Here is a 25,410-nt window from a genome sequence, read left to right as displayed (position 1 = left end):
CCGTGCCGCTTTCGCCGCTAGGCTAACCAACGAGAGGCTGCCACGTCAAGCGGAAAACCAGGGGTGACGGTTACCACGCGCGCGTGGGCCTCACTCTCCTGACACGAAGTGCAACCGCCGCAGACGGCATGATGACACCCGTGCCAGAGGTCAACTCAAACGTCGCACTCAACGACTTATCCCACCAACTTGTCAGAAGTTCAAATTTCGAAGTTTCCCGCCATAAAAATTACAAGTAACTTAATGCAAAAGTTACATGAGCCGCGCAAGCTACACGTCACCTCCAATAAACCTGCGCGCCTGATCAGACAAACGACAATCCCTAAAGACCTGCATTGGTAGCAGCGCAATTGAAAACAACATTTTCCACATGCGCCACACCAATCAGGATCAAAAGAACATTTCCCCTATTACACTTATTTCTCTTATTTTTATTAAGTCCAGAGCTCCAACCACTTGCGTTGCGCATGGTGCAGCACTGGACTGAGGGGACTTGAAGGGGTATGGTCCCAAAAAGTCGCGCAAACCTCCGCCCAGGTTGCGCGCGAAACCATACTCCTTATTTCAGAAAACTTATTAATAATATCCATGCGCGACCTACACACATTGTAGTTTATCTCGCGCGAGGCAAGGCCCACAAGAGGCTCAGATATCAGCACTTAGCATAAAACAATGGAACAAATGAGCATACTAACCCCGCGCGGATTAGTTTGCTGTCCAACAAGAGCCACTCAGTAGGGAAGCGCACAGCTACCCACAGTGGTACATAAGGTACAAGTGGCAGTAAAAGGAGCCAATGAGCGTCTAGCAGGCTCTGCACAATCGTGCGCCACGATCGCCTGACGAGAAGTACACAAGGACGCCTACGTGGCACCAATCAGAGGACGGAGACAACTGTCCCACGATCTCCACTTGTCTGCTGATGACAGAAGGACAACAGGCCGACAACAATGACACGTGGCTCCAATCAAGGTGCGCCAGCACCGATGAACGTCTAGAAGCCACTAAGCGGTCGACGCCAGTGAGACAAAGAGCATATCCGTTTTGTTGTCCGCTTCCGGCCCAAGGCCCATCAGCCCATAACCCCTTACACCTCTCCGGCTATAAATAGAGACCTCATTCCACAGGTTAAACATTCGATTCCCTCTACTCTCACTCTTTACACTTAATCACTCTCAAAGCGGTTGCTTATTCTCACGCCGGAGCCTGGTTAAGAGGGAAACCCCCACATTCCCCTCTTAACGAGTAACGGTGTTCTGTTTTGCAGGATTGATTACCAAGTCAGAGCTCAAATATCCTTAAGAAGATTAACCATCATGAAAGGAACATAAACCAATCTAATTAACTCCCTAATTAGATCACTGTTTCTTCAATAACATACCTGTTACAGCAGACAGGCCAGCAGAGAATCCAGTCAGAGATGCAGCCATTGAGTTCGACATACTTGTCAGGATGATCTGGTTCCTCTTTAGGGTGTAAAGTTATGATGGTGATGAACCGAAAACAAGGGAGATTTCGGTTGGGATAGAGAGCCGATTGTGATGTTATGAGGGTTGGTTTGTTCACTAAATTGTGTAACCCTTAAACTCTCTAATAATCTCCTTATATATACACCCAAGAGGAAACCTAATTAGTTAATAAGGGTAATATGGTCCATCAACAATTACCAACTAATTTATATTTATATATGATAAAATTTAAACTGAATGAATAGTGTTTATTATTATATTAAATTAAAATTAGAATTAGAATTATTTAAAATTAGAATGGAAGAGATGAATAAATGGTATCGGATACAGGTACCGGTCTCAAATTTACTAAACCGGTGTATTTTCGGTACCGGTTCTGCACAGGTTTTCACCGGTTTTTACCCTCAAATACCGGTGCCAGTACCGACCAGTACCGAACCGTACCATACTAGGTATATTCGGTACCGGTACCCACTTTTGGGGATTTCGGTAACGGTATTTTCGGTACGGGTTGGTACCGAGCTCATCAAATCCTGTAGCAATGCATCAATGCAAGTAATTGCACCGTTTAGATTACTTTTCATACACACAGTAAGTAAACTGTATTTCGTTTGAATGAGGTTTTATATACACAACAACTTATTTTGCTTTTTTTTTTGTCTTTTTCTGTAATGAATAAATTGTAGCATGTAAAATTAACTTGGATATTTAGAATATTGATGAGCAAATCGTATCAAATCCTGTGAACGAACCGGTATTGTATCGGTACCAAATTTACTATACCAAATCATTTTCGGTACCAATTTGGTACCCACCTTTTGGCGTTTTCAAAATCGTTACTTTCGGTTCGACACTTGTCTAGCACCATACCTGTTATTGATTTTTACCTTCAAATACCATACCGTATTGTACCGAGCATTTTCGGTGCCGGTACCTAATTTTGATGATTTTCCGGATTGGTACTTTCGCTGCCGTTACCGGTACCGAGCTCATCCATATTTTAACGTGTTAGCACCGTAATAACTGAACTGAAAACAACCGAATTTCTAACGTGTAGGACGTGTGGGTCCTATTATTATATATTAGGTTATTTAAAATTGTTTTTTTTATGACGGAGTGACTATCCTTACCACGACATTTTATTTAAGTTTTGATATTCGGTATCTGTTTGCCGTTGCTGACACGCCTTTTGTAGTCATTGGGTCCCGCCGCAACGCGCGGGCGAAAAATAACTAGTTATTAATAGGTTATTAATATATTTTGATCTATATAATATAAATGATTATAATGGCTACAAGATTAGATATTATAATATTAATATATTTAATCTCACATTCTCCTACTTAGCCGAGTAATCATTTATCATGAGTATTAGATGAGCCTGGCCAGGAGTTAACACTCATTTTAGCCTTAAACCAAGAACTATAGCAGAGAAATACAACCGTTGAATCATCATTCGACTCAGGACCCCCATTAGTCATACTATAGCCTCAATTTAAAGCCTAATAGTTATGATCAAAATACGCATAAGCCCTTTAGCGTCTGATTTGTATTTATATTTGTCTATATGTCATTACACCGGCAGAACATATGTTAGAGACATACAAAATCAAACTGAGGAAATTTCATTAATTAAAACATAAGCTAGTACAATATGCCATTAAATAAGGTCTTTGGTAAGTCCCATATTCGATACATGTTCTTCGAAAACTTTAGGTGGGAGACCTTTAGTTATCGGATCTGCAAGCATATCTTCAGTACTAATATACTCAATACAAAGATTATTTTCCTCAACTCGTTCACGTACGAACAAATATTTTGTATCGAGATATAAACCAGCTCCAGTCGAACTGTTACTGTTCGAGAAACTAACGGCAGCTGAGTTATCACAGTAAAGCCTCAATGGTCTAGAAATGGAATTAACGATTTTGAGTCCAGTGATCAGATTTCTAAGCAACATTCCATGACAGGTTGCGTTGTAAACAACAATGTATTCTGCCATCATTGTGGAAGTTGTAGTTAACTGTTGTTTATGACTCTTCCATGAGATAGGTCCGCCTGCTAACATAAAGATGTAGCCCGGAGTGGATTTCTTGTCATCTTTGCATTTGGCAAAGTCAGAATCAGAATAACCTACCACTTCTAAGTGATGACTTCTTCTATAAGTCAGTTTATAGTCTTTCATCCCTTGCAGATATCTAAGGACCTTCTTAGCTGCTTTCCAGTGATCTAGGCCAGGATTAGTCTGATAACGGCCTAGCATTCCAGCAATATAAGCGATATCTGGGCGAGTACAGACTTGAGCATACATCAGGCTCCCGACTACTGACGCGTAAGGTATCTGCTCATTTGCTCCTTTTCAACCTCTGTTGTCGAACACTGGAATGAACCGAAAACATCTCCCTTAACTACTGGAGCGACGGAGGGTTTGCACTGTTGCATGTTGTAACGTTTAAGGACACGATCTATGTAAGTCTTTTGAGACAATCCTAAGATCCCTTTGTGTCTATCTCGGTGAATTTCGATGCCAATGACGTAAGAAGCATCTCCGAGATCCTTCATGTCGAAGTTATGCGAGAGTAACCGCTTCGACTCATGCAACATGTCTAAACTATTACTTGCCAATAGAATATCATCTACGTAAAGAACAAGTATAGTAAAGTTACTCCCACTCATCTTGAGGTAGGTGCATTGATCCACTTGATTCTTCATAAAACCTTGCCTCTTCATGACTTCATCAAACTTGAGGTACCATTGACGTGATGCTTGTTTTAACCCATAAATGGATTTCTTCAACTTACAGACTAGATGCTCCTGACCTTCAGGTTTAAATCCTTCAGGTTGTTTCATGTAAACATCTTCGTCTAAGTCTCCGTTAAGGAAAGCAGTTTTGACGTCCATCTGATGCAGCTCTAAATAAAAATGAGCTACTAGGGCCATTACAATCCTTAATGAATCTTTACGAGAGACAAGTGAAAACGTCTCTTGATAGTCAATTCCCTCTTTCTGAGTGTAGCCCTTTGCAACCAATCTCGCTTTGTAGCGTTCAACGTTCCCATTCGGATCCAGTTTTGTTTTGAACACCCATTTACAACCTACAGGTTTGACACCGTTGGGTAATTCTACCAAATCCCAAACGTCATTTTTCTTCATGGATTCAAGCTCATCAATCATTGCTCTGTTCCATTCAGAAGACTGATCACTGCTAATGGCTTCATTATAAGAGATAGGATCATTGAGCTTTCCAGCATCCATTTCAGTCAGGTAGGTAACATAATCATCCCAATTAGTAGGCCTTCTTTGCCTAGATGACCTCCTGAGTTGATTATCGGGTTCAACGTTGTCTTGGTTTTGAGTGTTTGATGTACCTTCGTTATGAGGTATAATAGGTTCTGGTTGTGGAGATGGAATTTGTGCAGTGGCTTCAGGTGCAGTTGCATGGGGTACAAGAGGAGTAAACGGAGTAATGGTAAGCGACGAGTCTCCCCTCCCCCCCCCCCCCCCGCGTCTTGTACTTCTTGCAATTCTTCGTAAGGGTTGGTACTGCTCCCACTGACCTTGAAATCCTCCAGGAACGCAGCACGCTTGGTTTCAACAATACGGGTGACATGGGAAGGACAATAGAAACGATAACCCTTTGAATGATCAGGATACCCGATAAAGAAACAGGTAACTGTTTTAGGGTCAAGTTTCCTTAGGAAAGGATTATAGAGTTTTGCTTCAGCAATGCAGCCCCATACTTTCATATATTTAAGACTCGGTTTCCTTCCTGTCCAAAGTTCATAAGGAGTTTTAGGGACAGACTTAGAAGGAACTCTATTAAGTATATGAACAGCTGCTTTTAACGCTTCAGTCCAGAGGAATAATGGTAAATTAGTGTTGGCTAACATACTGCGCACCATGTTCATAAGGGTACGATTTCTTCGTTCAGCGACACCGTTCTGCTGAGGTGTACCAGGCATGGTGTATTGGTTCACAATCCCCTGGCCCTTACAAAACTCATAAAATGGACCAGGAGCTTGACCCACATCAGTATGTCTTCCATAATATTCACCGCCTCTATCTGATCTCACAACTTTAATCTGACGATCTAATTGCTTTTCAACTTCAGCTTTATAATCTTTAAAAGTTGTAAGAGATTCAGACTTTTCCTTAATAAGATACAAGTACATGTAACGAGAATAATCATCAATGAAAGTGATAAATGAAGTATGTCCTGTGATGCCAGCGATTTGATAGGGACCACTAATATCAGTGTGAATGAGTTCTTATAAATTAGAGCTCCTAGTGGCACCTTTCTTATTCACTGATGTCATTTTGCCTTTAAGACATTTGACACATGTTCCAAAATCAGTGAAATCGAGAGGAGGTAAGACTTCATCCTTTACGAGACGATTTAATCGTTCTCTTGAGATGTGGCCTAAACGTTGATGCCACAACATGGATGAAGTCTCTAAGTCTCGAATCTGTTTCATCTTTGTGAGTGATTCATTAATATTATATGACAACAAAGATTTAGAAAAATTATCATCTAGTTCTAATCTATAGACACCACCATCCAGAATGCCAAACAACGGAATCATAGAAAATAGAGAGTTTACGATGACCATGAGAAACCACAAAACCGTCCATGTCTAACTTTGGTCCTGATACAAGGTTCCGAGTTACCTCAGGAACATATAAGGTATCATAAAGTTTAATACATAAACCAGTTTTCAAAAATAATTGTAATGTTCCTATGGCCTTCACTTCTAATTCCCGATCATCCCCAACTTTAAGTGTTCTTTGGTTTCTTCCCAGCTTCCGGATTGAAAAGAATCCCTGAGTAGAGTTAGTTACATGAACCATAGAACCAGAATCAAACCACCCAGAATTAGCAGGAACATTTAAATTAAAGGACTCAAGTATCATGAAAAAATCATAACCTTTCTTAGCCAGCCACTCCTTGAAGTCAGGGCATTCCTTTTGTTTATGTCCTGTTTTCTTACAGAACTTGCAATAGGGTTTGCCTAAGGAGTTCTTAGAGCTGGAAGGTGCACTTGTATTAGGATTTGGCTTTTGAACTTTAGAAGCATCCTTCCTTTGATGATTGTGCTTCCTCTTTTTAGAGTTGGAGGTGGTGAAGTTAGCAACATCCGTAGTGCGATCCATCTTCATAGACTCTTCCTCCTGTACGCACATAGCGACCAGCTCACTCATCGTCCATTTGTCCTTCTGAGTGTTGTAATTGATCTTGAATGCTTCATAGGACGACGGAAGCGAAGTGATGATGAAGTGAACAAGAAAACCATCACTGATTTCCATTTCTAGCCCTTTCAGCTTATTGGCCATGTCATGCATCATCATGATGTGTTCGCGAATGCCGCTCCTCCCATCATACTTAGTCGTCACCAGCTTGAGGATAAGAGTGCTAGCGTGTGCTTTTGATGTTCCTTTGAATTGAGCCTCCACAGAAGCCAGGTAGGTTTTAGCATCCTTAGAATCAGGAATAGCTCCTCTAATTGCATTATGAATGGACTGCTTCATGAACATGAGAGACATGCGGTTACACCTAGTCCATTTTTCATGAACTATCTGCTCAACAGCAGTACTTTGAGTAGTAAGGTCCGCTGGCTTATTCTCTCTAAGAGCATAATCGAAGTCTAGCAATCCTAGTGTAAGCATGAGGGCATCCTTCCATTCAGCAAAGTTATCACCAGTCAAAGGTGGAATCCCGCAGTTGGGTGCTGATAGTGGAAATAAGATGAGCAAGTTATGATACTAAGAAAGAAGTCCTAATGTGATCTAAGGGCATGTTATACTAAGGCAGGCATAAATAATGACCATTTTAATTATGAAGTTGTGATATTGTCTATTACTAACATCAAAATAATAGACTTAGTTAAAAAATTCTACTTAAACGAAGACAAATCAGCTTTGGCCAGAAGTGTAATCATTTAAGTATGTGTGCAAAGTAATCGTGACAAATCAGCTTTGGCCAGAAATGAGACAATCACTTTAGTTATGCACTTGTCAAGCATGCTAAACATAAATGAATTAAATCAGCTTTGGCCAGAATTAAGACATTTCACGTTTGTAATGCATACTCAACATAGCTTTTATAATACTTGAACAATAAATAGGTGTATTAAATCAGCTTTGGCCAGAATTAATACATCAGAAGCTCATTCAAGTTAAGCTATTTTGGTTTTGTAAAAATTATCTGATTCTGATTTAGTTAATTAAGTGTTAACAAAACCAAGTATTTAATAGCAAACCACCTGTTAGCACGGGGTTCGGGGCGGAGCCCTGAGCTAAATTTTAGTTCACATCAAACAGCCTAAGGTAATGAGGTCTCGAGTGAGGTCTCGAGTTAGGTTTCGACGGAGTTTTGAGATCTCGAGTCAGTTATGAGGTCTGTAGTCGCAACCTTTGTCTCGAGTCGGAACCATGGTCTCGACTTTCAGCCTTATGGTCTCGAGTCGCAACCTTATGGTCTCGAGTTATGACCTTATGGTCTTGAGTCGAGACCTTTGTCTCGAGTTGTAAACTTTTGAGCCCTTATGATTTCGAGTCGAGACCTTGTGGTCTCGAGTCGAGATCTGTTGGTCTCGAGTTGTGAAGATTTAAGGACCTGATGATTTCGAGTCGAGACCTTATGGTCTCGAGTCGAGACCTTATGTTCTCGAGTCGAGACTGATGGTCTCGAGTCATAATCTGATGGTCTCGAGCCCACTGTTAATAGCTGTTTATTGTGATAATAACTGAAAACTCGAACTTTTAGGGATTGTGGGATAATGTTTCCTGTTTTGTTGCTGATCTAAACTTATCAAAGATTTCGAAAATTATAACTGATAATCTTTTAACAGTTTCTGAAATTTTTAATAGATAAAATTCAGATAAAAAACAGTAAAACACCCACTAATCCGGATTATATTCCAAAACTTAATGAATTTTCGAGTTTTCTTAGAACAATATGATGAACCCTAAAAAATTAAAATATAATTCTGGGATCCGAAACCTTAATTTTAATGATTCAAACTGGTCTCGGACATAAAATTAACCCATATAAGTTTCGGGTGACATGATTATTCACCCTTTACTTCAAAACAGCGATTTCGGCACAATGAAAAACCGAAAACATCCATGATTTTTATAAACTTTCAAAATTCTGTTTTCCAGATTTTGATCCCAGAATAATGGATACGAAAACAAAACTGATTTATCAACATATGCTCTGATACCACATGTTGATCAGTTCTGTTTAAACATAATGGAAAACATGAATAACAATATAACATACATGTTACAGCAGACAGGCCAGCAGAGAATCCAGTCAGAGATGCAGCCATTGAATTCGACATACTTGTCAGGATGATCTGGTTCCTCCTTAGGGTGTAAAGTTATGATGGTGATGAACCGAAAACAAGGGAAGTTTCGGTTGGGAGAGAGAGCCGATTGTGATGTTATGAGGGTTGGTTGATTCACTAAATTGTGTAACCCTTAAACTCTCTAATAATCTCCTTATATATACACCCAAGAGGAAACCTAATTAGTTAATAAGGGTAATATGGTCCATCAACAATTACCAACTAATTATTAATAGGTTATTAATATATTTTGATCTATATAATATAAATGATTATAATGATTACAAGATTAAATATTATAATATTAATATATTTAATCTCACAATAAAGTCTGTATCGGAATATTAAGTAAACATGTTTGGATTATATATTCTGTTGATCTAAAACATTATATATTATAAGTTCTAAAGGAAACATAAAGCTAAACTTTTGAATATAAAAAATATCAATAAGATTGGCTCTAATGCAACGGCCTGCATTTACTACATGCATACTAGTCATCACTGCCAAATCAACTTTTTACACATCCTTCTCACATGCGCTCTCTTTCCACTTTTTTAGTTGAAAATTAGGTTTTTAATGATTGGGCTCACCCTCTCTCTACACTTGCCAACATGGTATAATCCAGTTGGTCAGAGGAGTTTTTCGTAAGGCTTCTCCTCTGGAGAGGTCCCAGGTTCGACTCCTTGCTGTGTACATATTGGGATTTTAGTATGAAGTTGGGCCTGGGCAGGGTTTAAGAGCTTGTCTCGCCCTGTGGGGTAGTGGGTCCTTTGGCCCCTACAATTGTCGTTCGAAAAAAAAACTTGGCTGCACTTCCCCACATACATGCCCTTCACTTTATACTTCACTCCATTCCATCCTTCCGAGTGTAGCATGTCAGCTCATTAAATGCATCCCCCTAACATACGCATTGAGGGTAGTTTAAAAATAGTCACATCAATTTCATGTAAATTTTAATCTTCTCAATGAAAATTGATCAACCATCTTAAGTGTTCTTGTTATTTGTGAATAAAACGACTTCGCTAAAAGATCCCAACCCGAACACATTTCATTTAACTATAAATAACATAACATTTACATAAACCAAAAGTTTAATGTAATCAATATAATATGAAAGTCGTGATACAACCATAGTAGGTTATTGATTGAAATAAAATTTTATTTTCTTACTATCTATAAAATTACATCGTTTTGTTAAACAGGGCACAATCATGTTCTGTAAACATGTTAACATGTTTAACATGATTAGCTAAACTGTTATGCGCAATGGCGTAGCTTTGTGGGGGCGGGAGGGGGCGGCCGACCCTTCGAATTTTTCGCTCATTAGTGGATTGTATATAGTTTTCGTATTGAAATTTTTGGGTATATATGTTTTTGACCTCCCGGTTTTATAGAAATTTTTGGTATATATGTTTTCGACCCCTCGGTCGGAAATCTCAAGTTTCGCCACTGGTTATGCGTATCATAAACAGGTTAAGCGGGTTGAACCCGTTTAGGCATGTTTTTAATCGTGTCACTAACGTGTCGACCCGTTTATAACCCTAACCTGTTTAACTTCGCTTCAAGTCATGTTTTGTTAACAAGCCGTATCATAAATTGCTGTGTCTACCCATATCCAAACCACTTATATGAATATTGGGTTTAAAAAACAGTTTTAAAGAATTGATTGGGAATATATCACTTTGAACTTCTTTATTTAGTTACTTCATAATGAATTATCAACTTTAATAATCAGACACCCTCTAAAACCGGTCTTTGAGTTGCTTGTTTTGAATTGCTTCTTTAATTATTTCAAAACCATAAGCATCTTTAATAAGCAATACCAGACAAATTTTCCATAATAACCGAGATGCTGTTTTTGAAATTCTACTTTCTACGTTTCACATGTACAACGGAATCGCCATAACTATTAAGGGGTTGGCTAAATACACTCCTCTTTTTACTAAATGTACCCCCCTTTCCATAAAAAATATTTTAAAACTTTTCAAATTTCACTCTTTAAAAATCCATGACTCACATTTTTTATAACATTCAGATCTCCTAAACAGTGATCAAAATTGTTTGATTTTTTTAGATATATTGAACAAGATTTCCTAAACAAACTGAAATCGTTGTATATTATTCACAATGAATAATCTCAAACTGATGCTCAAATCAAAATCAGTCAAAAACTGTTCGAAATCACAAATGATACACCAACCAATTCAGTTCGTAAATGTTCAAACTTGATTAAAAAATAAACCGAATATCAATCAAAATCAATTCAACAATATAATTTCCAATAATATAATTTCCAATAATTTATGTTGGTTTTTCTAGTCTTTTTAAAATTAAAATGCAACCAAACAACCAGTTAATTCGGGTCAGTATTCGGGTGCCCTAAAAGAAGTCTACTAGACACAATCATTAATCATTAGGTTCATGTCTCACATTTTTCTTAGTTTTTAGGAAAAAATAAACTCAAGTGGGGTTATATATAATGACCAATGATGGCTTTAAATTTTTCAATATAAAAAGGCAATGTCTTTAGATCTTTATATTTTTTGACGATAAATAAATATTTGCTTTCGTATTTGAAAAGATTACTCGGTGGAATGGTGTAACTTTTAGCGACATAAAACAAATAAATCGAGCACGTTGTCTTTTTATATTATTCAATACAGTTGTGATTGAATTGATGGGTGTTAAAAGCGGGTCCTGTTCATCTAGTTGACGGGTCGAATCGGATATGTATGAATATTTCACATGAATTCGGACATGACACAAACGTTGTCTTTTCATAGTATTCAAATAAATTGAGTGGCATTAAAATCGGGTCTTGTTAGTTGGTTGACGGGTCGAATCCGGTATGAAACTAGAAATTTTACAAGAATCCGGAAATGCACAAATCTAAAAATTATCTCTGACATATAACCTTAAACTTGACACGTGTATTCGCAGATTGAATGTGGACACGATTCGTTTAACCTGCAATAATTTTTAATATTTTTTTTGGCATATCATTATTCTTAAATTATGGAATAATCAAAGAGCATGTATCGTGGTTGGTTTTTTGTGTGCTTAGTCATGAACTACCAATTTGACGTCTATTTATCTTTATAATTGTTAATAATTTAGACATAAGATATCTATTTAGTTTAATTTTTTTAACATAAAATACCTCTTGTCCCCCCCCCCCCTTTTTATTATCATACGTATTGGATCAGTATAAAAGAATATTTTATATATTGTAATGATATACACATTATTTGGGTTGTTAAAATACTGATTCATTCTTGACAAGTTACATCAAAACAGAAGATAGACGGACAACAAGTTGCGCCGCCACCTCTTTCTGAATTATAAACCCTAATATCCCAAAGACAAGACCCTAAACGTACTTACAAACACAAACATGTCAACCACCGATCCATCTAGCTAGGTTGATCAGAGCCCTTATCTTTAGCAATTTGTATTTATGTTCGACCCAAAACTGATCCAAACATATATCTTTATGTTAGGTTCTTGTCGTGTGAAACACACCCAATCAAAATCACGGAATTTAACATGTATCCACTTTCATTTTAAAGCAACAACCAAAAGTAAACTTGAGGAAAAAAGACATTACATGAACATATCTATACATATTTGTATATTGTTCTTCAAAAACTCAAATCCTCATTCTACACTAAAATAGATGAAAATTCGATACAAACATCCTATTAACCATTTTCACATTTTGTTAAATGAAAACTTAGGTTTATTTAATATATTAATTCATAAATCCAACCCTCTAGCATCACACCCTTTCATGATTCTAAGCCTTTTGCAAGAAGTAACAAACATTTCCCATGGTACATCTCCAACAAGCATCCAATCTCCATCTTTATCTTCATAAGTTGCCGCATGCTTTGATCCCTTGTACCCATCATTCTCACTGTACAACCCTATAATGCACGCAAACATCTCTTCCAAACTCTTCATCAACTCCCCATAACTTTTGTACACTTTCAAGTCAATCTTTCTTAGGTATGGAGCTCCATCCATACTCACTTTCACAAACATCCCGGAACCCATCTCCGGCTCCACTTTCTTCCCTTGTAATATGTTTTTCCGGTAAGATCTCACCGGCGGCCACCCAACCACTTGTGCCCTGAAATCCATTTAACAAGTAACATGAGTTCATGCATGCGGTATATCATATATAGTCTATACCTAATAAATAAGTAAGTGTCATAATGAAATGTTCATTACTAACTATTTAGTACTAATTTAAGTTCTCGTGTGTTACACACGGCTGAACTCATAGTAAAATATATTATTTAACACGGTTGACATAATTTTTTACATGACTTACTTTGGTGTAGGGTGAATCATCTCGTAATAAAATATATTATTTAACATAATTTTTTATACGACTTACTTTGGTGTAGGGGTGGATCTTGATTCGTCGGTAACACTTGCATCGATATCCGGTGAACTTCTTTTGTTGGTTTTGATTTGGTTAGACGTTGTTGTTGTTTTAATCTCCGGCAAGTCGTCGGTTCCGGGCAAGGCTAAACTTAGCTCGGTTGCTTTGAGGTTAAGATCCATGTTGAAGGTTAGCTGCTAAGACGGTTGATTGTGGATTGAGCAGTGTGATGATCTCCTCCGGCTAGTTTGTTTGTTGATTTTGAGAGGAAATTGGGTTGTGTGTGGTTTAGGGAATGAAGAAGTGTGTGGTTATATATAAGATTGTGGTCGGGAAATTTAGGTTCCTTCCTATCTTGGTGCATCAACTTCTACGAATTTTCGTGGCCCACTCGCACACTCACCAGTCACCACACACGCGCATCCTTATCAACTTCTTATTATTTGTTTGTTTTCTTTTTTTCTTTTTGAAATATAAATTTTATTAAAGAGTAGAGGAGAAACAAATTTACAATGTTATAAATATAAATATAAATATTATTATTGCGGTTATCAACTCCTAAAATAGCTTAGTTTGTTTTTCAACACTCCATCTCCTATATATATATATATATATATATATATATATATATATATATATATATATATATATATATATATATATATATATATATATATAGGACAAAGATCCGTTAGGAACCACCCTTTATTGCGAGAACCGCGAGAACCAGTGTGAACACAAACAGTAATAGCTAAAAAAATCTAAAAAACACCCAAAAAATTTTTTTTTATTTTTTTACTATTTTTTATATAAAAATCGCTACTTTTAGTATCCAAAAAAAAAAAAAATTTTTTTTTTTTAAAAAAAATTTTTTTTTTAAAAAAAAAAAATTTTTTTTTTTTTGGCTACAAAAGTAGCGATTTGAACATAAAAAATAGTAAAAAAATAAAAAAAAAAATTTTAGATTTTTTTTTGATTTTTTTAGATTTTTTAGGTTTTTTGGGGGTTTAGTTTTTAGCATTTTAGCTTGGGGGGGTGGGGTGGGGGGGGTTTAGGTTTTTGGGTGGTGGGGGAGGGGGGTTTAGGTTTTTGGGGGGGGGGGGGTGGGGGGGGTTAGGTTTTTTTTAGGTTTTTTGAGGGTTTTAGTTTTTAGCATTTAGCTTGGGGGGGGGGGGTTAGGTTTTTTTGGGGGGGGGGGGGTTAGGTTTTTTTTTTTGGGGGGGGGGGGTGGGGGGTTTAGGTTTTTGGGGGGTGGGGGGGTGGGGGTTAGGTTTTTTTTTAGGTTTTTTGAGGGTTTTAGTTTTTAGCATTTAGCTTGGGGGGGGGGGGTTAGGTTTTTGGGGGGGGGGGGTTAGGTCTTTTTTTGGGGGGGGGGGTGGGGGGTTTAGGTTTTTGGGGGTGGGGGGTGGGGGTTAGGTTTTTTTTAGGGTTTTTTTAGGTTTTTTTAGCTATTTTAGCTTGTGTTCACATTGGTTCTCGCGGTTCTCGCAATAAAGGTGGTTCTCGCATGAACCTTACCCTATATATATATATATATATATATATATATATATATATATTGTCATTGTATTCTCTTGTATGAGATATACCTATCAATGAAATATTAATCTCCTTTTCTCTTCATCTATTCTATATTGTTTAGCTATTAGGTCTTGTTGTTTCACAACACGTTATCAGCATGAGTTGCTTTTGGAATTGAATCACGTTGATACATTGATGCTATATCATCAATTTTAATTCTCTAAACATGCCATTAACATCACAGGCGCTAAAGAATTTACAAGATCTTAGAAAGCTGTTACGAATGGACGGCAAAATTTCTTGGGTGAAATAGAAACACACAAAGGTACCGTTTATCCTAATAACTTTTACATAAAGCCCCCCATTTATTTTTATGATATAAACTATTTTGACTTTTTATAGTTTAATTTTTAATTTGAAACAACCTGAATCTCAATCTCACGCAATACCTCGAAACTAGCCAAGGTATCCATTATGAAGGGTTACACAATATGATTGTGGTAAGTTGCAAATATTGGTTAACATAATTTATTTAATCATTATAAATAATGAAATTATTAAAAGCACAAGGTTGGTTCAGTTCAATAGTTCTAAACTTATTATCAGTTAGCCTAGTTTGTTCATAAATGGCATGATCTCAAATCAGGTTATACATATATGCAATGTTTTAAATACCGGTATGAACCGGCCGGTTATACCGGTTAAACCGGATATCGGACACGAGTCTGGTACGATAAAGGCCGGTAAAACCCGAATACGGTATGTCTTATGTACCGGCGGTAAATCCGGTTCTACCGATTTATACCGTTGAACCGGTTTGCATTATCTTAAGATTTGATTCCTTAATTTTAATAAAATACGATATTAAGGTAATATTGATTTTCCATATTTCCGGTAATTAACCTACTGTCTTCTATTCCAATATTTCATCGTTGTTGAAATTGTTACTCACCTCGTACAACGCAATATTGTTTATAACTAATAAAAATATTTTTAAAATGCTTAATAGTTTACAATAAAAATAGTTGTTTTTAGATAAAACTATGATCAGTTACATAAATCAAAGTTGAGATTTGATTGTTTTTTAGATGAATTTGTATTTTATGAAATTTATAGGGTTAACTAGTAACCCGGTTCAATCGCCCGATACAACCCGGTTCAACCGGTTGAACCATTTTAGAGCCCAAACTGGTATGACTTAAAAACCGGTTTTTAAAACATTGCATATATGTTGATACGTTTCAGATTAATTTTTTTTAGTAAGGTACAACCCTTATGTTAAAAGAATTCAAAGTTGCAACCCCTCGTGTTGGTGCAAATTAACTTTCAATCACACCTCAATTATTTTTAAAACAAATAATATTTTTCTTGATTTGAATATATGAAGTTATAAACTTTTCTTGTTTACATTATATGTTAAATCACACTACAGTTATGTTTTTTAAAACGGGTTATTTTATAAGGAGATCATTACTTTTAAGCCATTTGCTAGTAAAGAAAATATCACTATTTTCCCGGTTAGTAAAGGGCTTATTATAAATTATCATAACACTAAAGTGTGATGTTATTTAATTTGTGAGTTTGCTGTCGGTTGCTATTCGATACAGTTAAAAGTAGTTATTTTATAATGTTATAGTTTTTACCTAGATACACGCTTTGAATTTAGAGATTGCGATGTTTTAGTTTTAGTTTAGAAAACTAAGTGAGTTACAAGTGAATTCGTATTCTAATATCCAGGAGTTTTGCTTTTAGTTGGTCGATTATAGTACTCACAACCTTTGATTGTAAAGTTCTTAATTGTTTGGTTAAACTAATTAATATGGTGTCATTGTTTTTGTTTGATAAAAAAGTTGAAACTTTACAAGCGCTATAAATATGAGATTTGATTTGCATCAACATGATTTGTTAAGTTTGTTAAGATTCTACTATGAATTTCATATATATATATATATATATATATATATATATATAGGTAAAGAGTATGGTACAAATAGGGTTATCGTACATTATATACGCTATATTTTGAGCCATACACGTGTCCTGATTCATTTCGGTTTAATAAGGTTAAATCAGACAATTAACCTAATCATCAGAGGGCAAATTCGTCTCTTAATTCATTCAGCGAGAAGTTCGTTACACTGATATCCCGGTAATTATTATTCAAATCAGTTTCAAATTTTCCATAATTCACAATTTGCAGTTTTCGTTCTTCTGTGTTAGGGTTTCATTCAATTTGTTTATTTCGATGGATCCACATAGTAGCACTGGACGAACAGAAGTTGATTTTGAAGAAAATCGACCGATCGGTGATCATGCTCAATTATCTGCTTATCAGAGAGTTTCGATTGAGGATGTTTTAAATCCGCGACCTGCAAATCCAATTCCAATTCCAATTTCAAGTTCAAGTGCTGCAAACGAGTTTTCTATTGGTAATTATGTTAATTCAGATATCTAAATTGTTCGTATAATTGTTTTTTGTTTAATCGTAGCATTGTTGTAGCTGTTTTTGTAGTTTGAATGTTTGATTACACTTTTTTTTTTGAAAAGCAACATGTATAAATTCGCATGTTATTACTCTTACAATTCGCATTTGATTTTTTTTTTTTTTTTTTTTTTTGCAATTTCGCATGTTATTATGTAATAAATCGCATACGCAATTCAGATTAATGAATAGCATCATTTCGCATGTTTTGATCAGACAATTCGCATATGTTTTATATGACGTTTTATGTTTTTTATTTTGATTCATGTAGATGAAAGGGTTTACACTCCGGAGGTTCAGGCATCAGCTACACCTGTTGTTGGAATGCAATTTATCTCTATTGAACAAGTATATGCGTTTTATCAATCATATGCTAAGTTAGCTGGTTTTTCTATTCGGAAAGGTGGTGAAGTATACAGTGGTGGTATAATCAAAACTAAGTATTTTGTTTGTTCTAAAGAGGGATATAAGCCTCTGTGTATTGATGATCATTCGAAGTCAAAAAAGCAATTCAAAACAAGGAACAGGGGGACTATTAGGACGGATGCAAAGCTCAACTTATGATTTGCACTGTGGATGGTAGATTATATACAGTAAAGAGATTTGTTGATGGTCATAATCATAAGTTTGTATGTCAAAATGACATTCACATGCTCCCAGCTTACAGACAATTGTCAGATGTCCAGGAGGAGATGGTATGGGAACTTGGCACTTTAAACCTTGGTCCTGTCAAAGCTTTCCATATAATGAGGAAACGTTATGGTGGTTTTGAGAACGTTGGTGCCACGGTTGATGATTGCAAAAATTTTAGGAAGCGAATAAACAACTATATAAGAGAATATGACGCTGACATGGTAATAAATAGGATGACTGACAAAAAAAACTATTTAGCTGATTATTCGTTTGAATACTCTGTTGATGATGGCAAACGGTTAACTGGTTTGTTCTGGGCTAATGGTTTGTGCAAGCTTAACTATATTGAATTTGGGGATGTGATATCGTTCGATGCAACTTTCAAGACAAACAGGTAAGTGTTTCAAGAGAAACATGTTTGTTACTTATTTTCGCATGTTTGTTTGTTAATTCAATTTTAATATCACATTTGTAAACAAACAGAATGTGATGAATATATCGCATGCCATACTTCTGGTTTCGCATGTGATTTTTAATAATTCGCACATACTAAATGTTGTTTCGCATGTGTTGTTTCAGGTACAAGATGGTGTTTGTTCCGTTCACTGGCATTGACAACCACTGTTGAAATGTAACAGTTTCAGCTGGGTTGCTGACATCGGAGAGTATTGATTCATATAAATGGCTTCTGAATTCATTTTTAAAGTCATTTGGTCGGCAACCAAATGTTGTAGTGACGGATCAAGACCCTGCTATGAAACAGGCTATTGAGGAGGTTTTCCCTATTAGCAGACACAGATTGTGCATGTGGCACATAATGAAAAAAGTGGCAGATAAGGTATTTCATGCAATATTTTTATTTTAATTTTTTTTTTGTTATAGGCTGATATAAAAAGCATTTATTGTTATAGGTTGGACACGAGTTGTGTAATAACGATGAGTTTAAAAGGAGGATGTGCGACATTGTTTGGACTGATTCGATTGAGCCTGAAGAATTTGAGAGACAGTGGAAATTGGTGATGATTGAGTTCGGTCTCACTGAAAATAAATGGATTGATGATATGTTTGGGATGAGATCGATGTGGATTCCGGCTTTTTACCGGCATGAGCCAATGTCGGGTCTTATGAGAACAACTTCAAGATTAGAGAGTGAGAACCATTTTTTTTGCCAGGTTGCTAATTCACAACTCACACTCGTAGAGTTTATGAATCATTTTGATGGTGCAATGGATGTACAAAGGTTCAATCATAGAAAAAATGATCATATTTCAAGATATACTGAGCCAGCTGATTGGAGTCAAACTACCTTGGAAAAAGATGCTGCTAAGATCTACACCAGGTCTATATTTTTTGATCAGCAAGTAGAGATACATGGAACAATTTCCGAATGTTTCCCGATGGACACCAAAGTTGAAGGTCCACGTATCAGAATATTGTTGAAGGACTTTAAAGCACATGGCGATGGTTTATTGGAGGTATTTTACATGTTTTTTAGACTTGCGAAATTGTTACATTACATATGCGATTTTAGTTTATTTATTTACATAATTTTTTTAGACATGCGTATTCGTTATGATTCACATGCGATTTTAATTTTATTCACTTACATGATGGTTTAGGCATGCGAAATTGTTATTTTTATATATGCGATTTTAAATTTTATTAAATTTTTTTTTGGTTATTTCTAGGTGTGGTTCAAGAATCTTGAAAATGATGTAACTGCAGAGTGTAGCTGTTTGCGTTTTGAGCAGTATGGGCTGCTATGCAAACACATATATTTTCTTTTCAAGATGTTTGGTGTTAAAGAAATTCCAAACAAATATGTTATGAAGAGATGGACGAAGGATGTGGTGCCCAATGAGTTAAATGTGAAGTACAATCTAAATATCGGTGGTAAGGATGTGCAAAACAAGGCTAAATGGATTGCTCGTGAAATCATTCACATAGGGGAGTATTTGGTTAGTAATTTGATTTCCGACCTTGATCAACTTGTCTTAGTGAGGGATCAAATGATGCAGCTTAAAGAGAGAGTTGATCAGAGTCGCATAACCAAGCAACTTGATCCAAAATTTGACCGATTTTCAAAGTTGATTGGTTATCAACAACCAGTAACTAATGTTCCCCCTACAGTTCGTGTGCCGGCTGGTATAAGAAACAAAGGCCGCGGCTCGCATAGAAGGATTAAATCTAAGAAGGAACAAATGATCAGCCGCAAAGGGAAAAGGTCAAGGACATATAGCGTATGCAATGAAAAAGGTCATGAAATTCGGAATTGCGGCGAGCTTAAAGCCAAACAACAAGGTAAACAGGGAAAAAAGAAGATGAAGGGTGTCCAGATTGAAGATGGTTTGAGAGACAAAGACAATGAGGGTGAAGACGACGAAGAGGAAGATGACTTTGAAGATTACAGTAGTGATGATGGATCTGAAGATGAAAATCAGTGGGAAGAGGTGTTTGAAGAAGACGAGGATGAGTAATTTTTTTAAATGTAAATGCGAATTTATACGAAACACATGCGATTTTATATTCATTTGTGTATATCATTTTTCACATGCGATTTTATATTCATTTGTGTATATCATTTTTCACATGCGATTTTAGTAGTATAAACATGCGATTTTATATGCATTAGTTTATATTTACTTTATATCATTTTTCACATGCGATTTCACTTTTAACACATGCGATTTTGAGTTATCTTGTTGTTTTTTTTTTGTGGCAAAGATCTCTAATTCATGCGATTTTAAATTATAATAAAGCATAAGATTTGTTCAAAACATATATCCAAAATACAAAATAGTTGTTATTGTCAAACACAGCTACAACCATAAAACGATTAAACAGAAAATTAGTTACTTGAAGCAAAGATTTTGTCACGTTCAGTAGAGCTGAACTCCATCTTCTCCTTCACAGTGTTTAGAGCATCTGTCAGGAAAGAGAAGGCTAAGTCATCAGCTCGAGATTGCTCTTTTATGTGATCCAAAGCTTTGTCTCTGAAGCTTGATGGTGGTTCTTGAAGTATCTTTTCCCATACTGCTTGATTGTTCTTGATTTGTTCAAGAATTTTGCCCTGAACATTAAGAACCAGATGAGAAGAGGTGACATCAGTGCTTATTTCCGTCAACGTGCAAGTTGACAATAGCGGAGATGCCATTTTTGTTTGGTCTGTGTTTTTGTGTGTGTTTTATTTGGTCTTCTATGTCTTAATATTGAAGGTAGTTATCTAGGTTTTTTATATTAATATAGTAAATTTATTATATAGGTAGGGTGGTAAGTTCAGTAGTATTTATTGTAAAATTCATCATTACATGTCAAATTATAGCCACATCGTTAATAAATTAAGTTTTTTTATATAAAATAATATTATTTTTAGTTTTTAAGATTGGTAGTTTGTTTTTTTTTTTTTGCATTTTTATTACAAAGTATTTTTTAAAGTTTTTTTTTGCAGTGTTCTTATTCAAAATCGCACTTGATTCGAAAGAAATTCGCAAACTGTAAGATACCAACATATAAATATCCTTTTTTCTGAAATCGCATGTGTAAAATAACTGAAATCGCACACTATATGAAGAGTTTTTTGAAATCGCATGTGCATTATCATGAATTCGCAAATTATATGAAATATCATAGAATACTTAACTTTTTTTACTGAAATCGCATTTGCATATCATGAATTCGCAAACTATATGAAATTTCAAAGAATTTCCTTTTTTACTGAATTTGCATTTGCATTGTGATGATTTCGCACATGATTTGACATTCTGCATCATCTTCTTCCATAGTCAGTCCTTCCAGAATTTCTAAATTAATCAGAAGTTCATTTTCTCAGACGAATTTGTGAATATGAATCGATCGATTTGGTGAATAGGAATCGATCGATTTTTGATTAATTGTTATAATTTGGTTTCTGGTTTTGATTTTAGGATTTGTCGTTATGATTTTTGAGGTTTTGTTTTGCCGTTTATCAGGTGTTTTGATCTTAAATTTGACGATTTTAACCTTGGCGGTCTCTTTTTTATTAATCCTAATTTGATAAATTTAATTGTTAAACACGCTCTTTAAATGAGATGATCGGACGGTTGTTGTTGTAGCGTACGTAATGTACGATTAGTGTATTTGTATGTTAACCGGCCTCTATATATATAACACTTAATTTCATATAATCTTATCATAAATCAATTTCGTATGATTTCGTGGTGCCTTTCATCATATATTAGTTTTTTTTTGAGTGACAATGCTTTGAAAGTCACTTAGTTGATTTGATCAAATAGAGAATGATATTTAACGATTTTATTAGAAAATGATCACTATTGAAAGTGTATATGATTTGTTCCATTATCATTCTTATAAAAAGTATAGATACATCTCATAATCCATTTACAGAAGATCATTAATTGTTAGACGAGTAAACATGACTCAATCATCTAATTACTTCTCAGCTTATATTAGGCGGTGAGAAGATTAGTTATAAGGAAAATAATTTTTTTTTTGTCACACATGAGAGATATGATCCTGAAGTAGCGATATCATTAAAAAAGTATGACAAGTTTGAAATCATCTCATATCCGTGTGACCGGGTAAAGAATGAAAAGCTATAAAACTTGTTCTGTTTCTACTTCATTCCCTGAATTGAATGTGATTATATAAGGATCATTAAAAATGTTGTGTTCATGGATATAGTTGAGAAATTTATAATGACAGTCATGTTAATAATGGAATCGATCATCAGAAGTGCTATGATAGCTAAGTTGATAATGAGATTGACCATTAGAATGTTATGATAGTGAAGTTAATAATGAGATCGACTATCAAAATTGTAATAATGTCATAATGAGATTGACCACTAGAAGTGGTAAATTATGGGAGTAATTATAGGAAGATAATACGTGGAGACGATGAAAATTGACGTGACAATTTGAAATGATAGTTAATTGTTCTATCTCACGTTTTGTATTACATACGTGCAAGTAATACATATACGGTCATAAACCAGAAGTTTATGGATCATAATTATTTAATTAGTTGGCATGACCGGTTAGACCACACTGTGTCAATGATGATGTGAAACGTATTGAAGAACTAGAAGATTCTTCAAGTTGGTAATCAGCATGCAATATTTGCTCTCAAGGGAAATTCACTATTTACCTAACAAAGTAGGATGAGAATCCCTAAATATTCTGGAAGTGATTAAAGTATATGCATATCCCAACATGATACCATTTAGTGTTTTAAATCGATGCATCGTCTAAATGGTTATCAAATCCACAACATGAAGTTTGTGCGATTGTGGCTTAGCTAATGTGATAGCAAGCATATTAATCCGTATTAGTATATTTATTTAGTAATAATGAATTTGATTCCCAAGTTATTAATGATCATTGGAATAAGTATTATTGTTGAGATGATCACTAAACGTCTACTATTGATTACAAAGCCAATGATCATGAGAGGAGCAAAAGTTCATTTAGGTACATGTAATTTTACATATAGTACCATTAATTCACATCAAGCCAATAAGTTATAGATGTAACACCCCGTGTTTCGAAAGTCAAAGTCAAAGTCAAGATTGAAGTCAAAGGAAGAAAAGATTTCTAATTGCGATCTGTCACTCCTTGCTCAACTACTGTTTTGACTTCTTTGACTTGTAGATTATCTATTTATTTTATCGCATTAGTTGTATTATGTGGAGTACTTATTAATAATCGAGGTTTAATCGCTATTTATCGCATGTATTATCGCTTTATCGCTTATCGCATCGCAATCGCATTCGCAACCTGAATTATGCGTGCTGGATATTGTTTTACGTGTGTGTGCTATTTGTGTGTTACTTGTGCATGTTTAATTATGGTTATGTTGTGGTGACTAATCGAAACACAATCGCAACTCTATCGCAATCGAATCGCAGACACTAAACGCAAGTTAATTATAATGATCGTATGTTAGATATAGTAGTTGGGATTAATTGTGTAACTAATGGGTAATTCTATCGCACCGCTCACTCGAAACGCATCGCAAAACTCAACGCACGAAATGAAACGCCGAAGCTTAAATCGTCGGAGCCACTCGATCGGATGGTCAACCGATCGGATTACCATCCGATCGGATTGCCATCCGATCGGACAGCCATCCGATCGGTGACCCACTCGACCCTTATGGACTTTCCTTTTTGGGAAACCCTATAAATACCTACCTGTCACATCATTTGTGATGTGACAGCTCCTCACTCGACCCAGCCGTACTCAAGCTCTATTTCTCTCGATTTCTCGCGATTCTTGTAAGTTTTCAACCTAAATCTTGTACTTCTATGATCTACACGCAGTCCTTCATCTTTTTCTCTTTTGAATCTTAACTTTTAACCGTGAAATCAATGGATTTGAGGTGTTCTAGGGTGATGTCATCATTGAGTTCTTATGAACTTCATGTTTTGTCTTCAACCCACCAAGAACAACTTAGATCTGGTCGATTTCCACATGAATAAACAAAGATCTTGCATAGATCTGAACATATTCGAGGTGAAAAGGATTGAAAGATGGTTTTCTAACTTCCTTTCAACTCTTTTACACTCAATGCTTTCAAAACCGATAGAATCGGAGCTCGTTCTGATCATCTACTCCTTCTTAGTGATGTGTCGGTTCCAGATCTGTGTTCTATCAACGAGACAACCGACCTCGGGTTAAACATGAACCACCGTCTCGAACAGTTGACCGACCGGACTAGGGTGATTCCTGTCCGATCGGACCACCTGGGTGTTGATGGGGTTTTCTATTGTTTGGCACATCGTCATACCGTCTCGATCAGAACTACAAGACTATCAAAACAATCAAGTGTTAAGGACGATTAGGCCGTCGAACGGATTGCCATCCGATCGGACAGCCATCCGATCGGACAACCATCCGATCGGCTTACACTTGGTCCCACATTTCAACTTATATTTCAACTTTTCAAGTTTTGAACATCGAACGGATTACTGTCCGATCGGATTGCCATCCGATCGAACGACCATCCGACCATGTGATATTTGGAACTTTAACACTTAAACAATTTTCAACATGTTCAATACATTACCAGTTCTAACGGATTGCCACCCAATCGGTAGACCATCCGATCGAGTGACAACACTGCTGTGAACTTGTTCTCTGAGAAATACCTCGCTGAACGGATCGTCACCCGATCGAACCGCCGTTCGATCGATCGACCTGAAGGGTAGAAATACTTCTCTGTTTTCAAAATGCTACAAAGAAAACTTCAAAAGGCAAACCATCATACACAAACACATCAAGATGTCAATCCAATTGAATGACCATCCGAACGGATTGACATCCGATCGACTGGCCATCCGATCGGATTGCCATCCGATCGGACTGCCATCCGATACTCATCAATTTGCACCGTTTTATGTGCCGCTTATCGTTTATGCTATCGTTAACTGTTCAGGCTAATCTCTCTCAGTGCTCCCTTCAATCCAAGAGCGTGTTTACTTGTAAAACAGAATCTGTGAGTATACTCGATCCCTTTTTGCTTTATGCACTTTTGGGTGTTACATACGTTATCTATATTCAAATC

The 25,410-nt window shown here is 36.1% G+C and overlaps 1 protein-coding gene across 1 annotated transcript; it reads right to left on the bottom strand.

Annotated features, from left to right (window-relative positions):
- Positions 1–12,358: 12,358 nt before the first annotated feature.
- Positions 12,359–13,512, bottom strand: LOC110936782 (auxin-induced protein 22D). The gene is made up of 2 exons (XM_022179181.2): positions 13,224–13,512; positions 12,359–12,953 (listed from the first exon to the last, which is right to left on the bottom strand). Exons 1-2 carry the CDS (start codon positions 13,391–13,393, stop codon positions 12,578–12,580), a joined length of 546 nt encoding a protein of 181 aa, XP_022034873.1. The 5' UTR covers positions 13,394–13,512; the 3' UTR covers positions 12,359–12,577.
- Positions 13,513–25,410: the final 11,898 nt, after the last annotated feature.

This window comes from Helianthus annuus, chromosome 4 (assembly GCF_002127325.2).
Source record: "Helianthus annuus cultivar XRQ/B chromosome 4, HanXRQr2.0-SUNRISE, whole genome shotgun sequence".
NCBI lineage: Eukaryota > Viridiplantae > Streptophyta > Magnoliopsida > Asterales > Asteraceae > Helianthus > Helianthus annuus.
This window is presented reverse-complemented; position numbering and strand designations above follow the sequence as displayed.

What these genes read in the sequence shown, in the direction of transcription:
- LOC110936782 (XM_022179181.2), bottom strand. Translation starts at nt 13,393, where the DNA reads ATGGATCTTAACCTCAAAGCAACCGAGCTAAGTTTAGCCTTGCCCGGA. An exon ending in AGATCCACCCCTACACCAAA is followed by an intron (nt 12,954 to 13,223) that starts GTAAGTCGTATA and finishes AATGGATTTCAG; the next exon opens with GGCACAAGTGGTTGGGTGGC.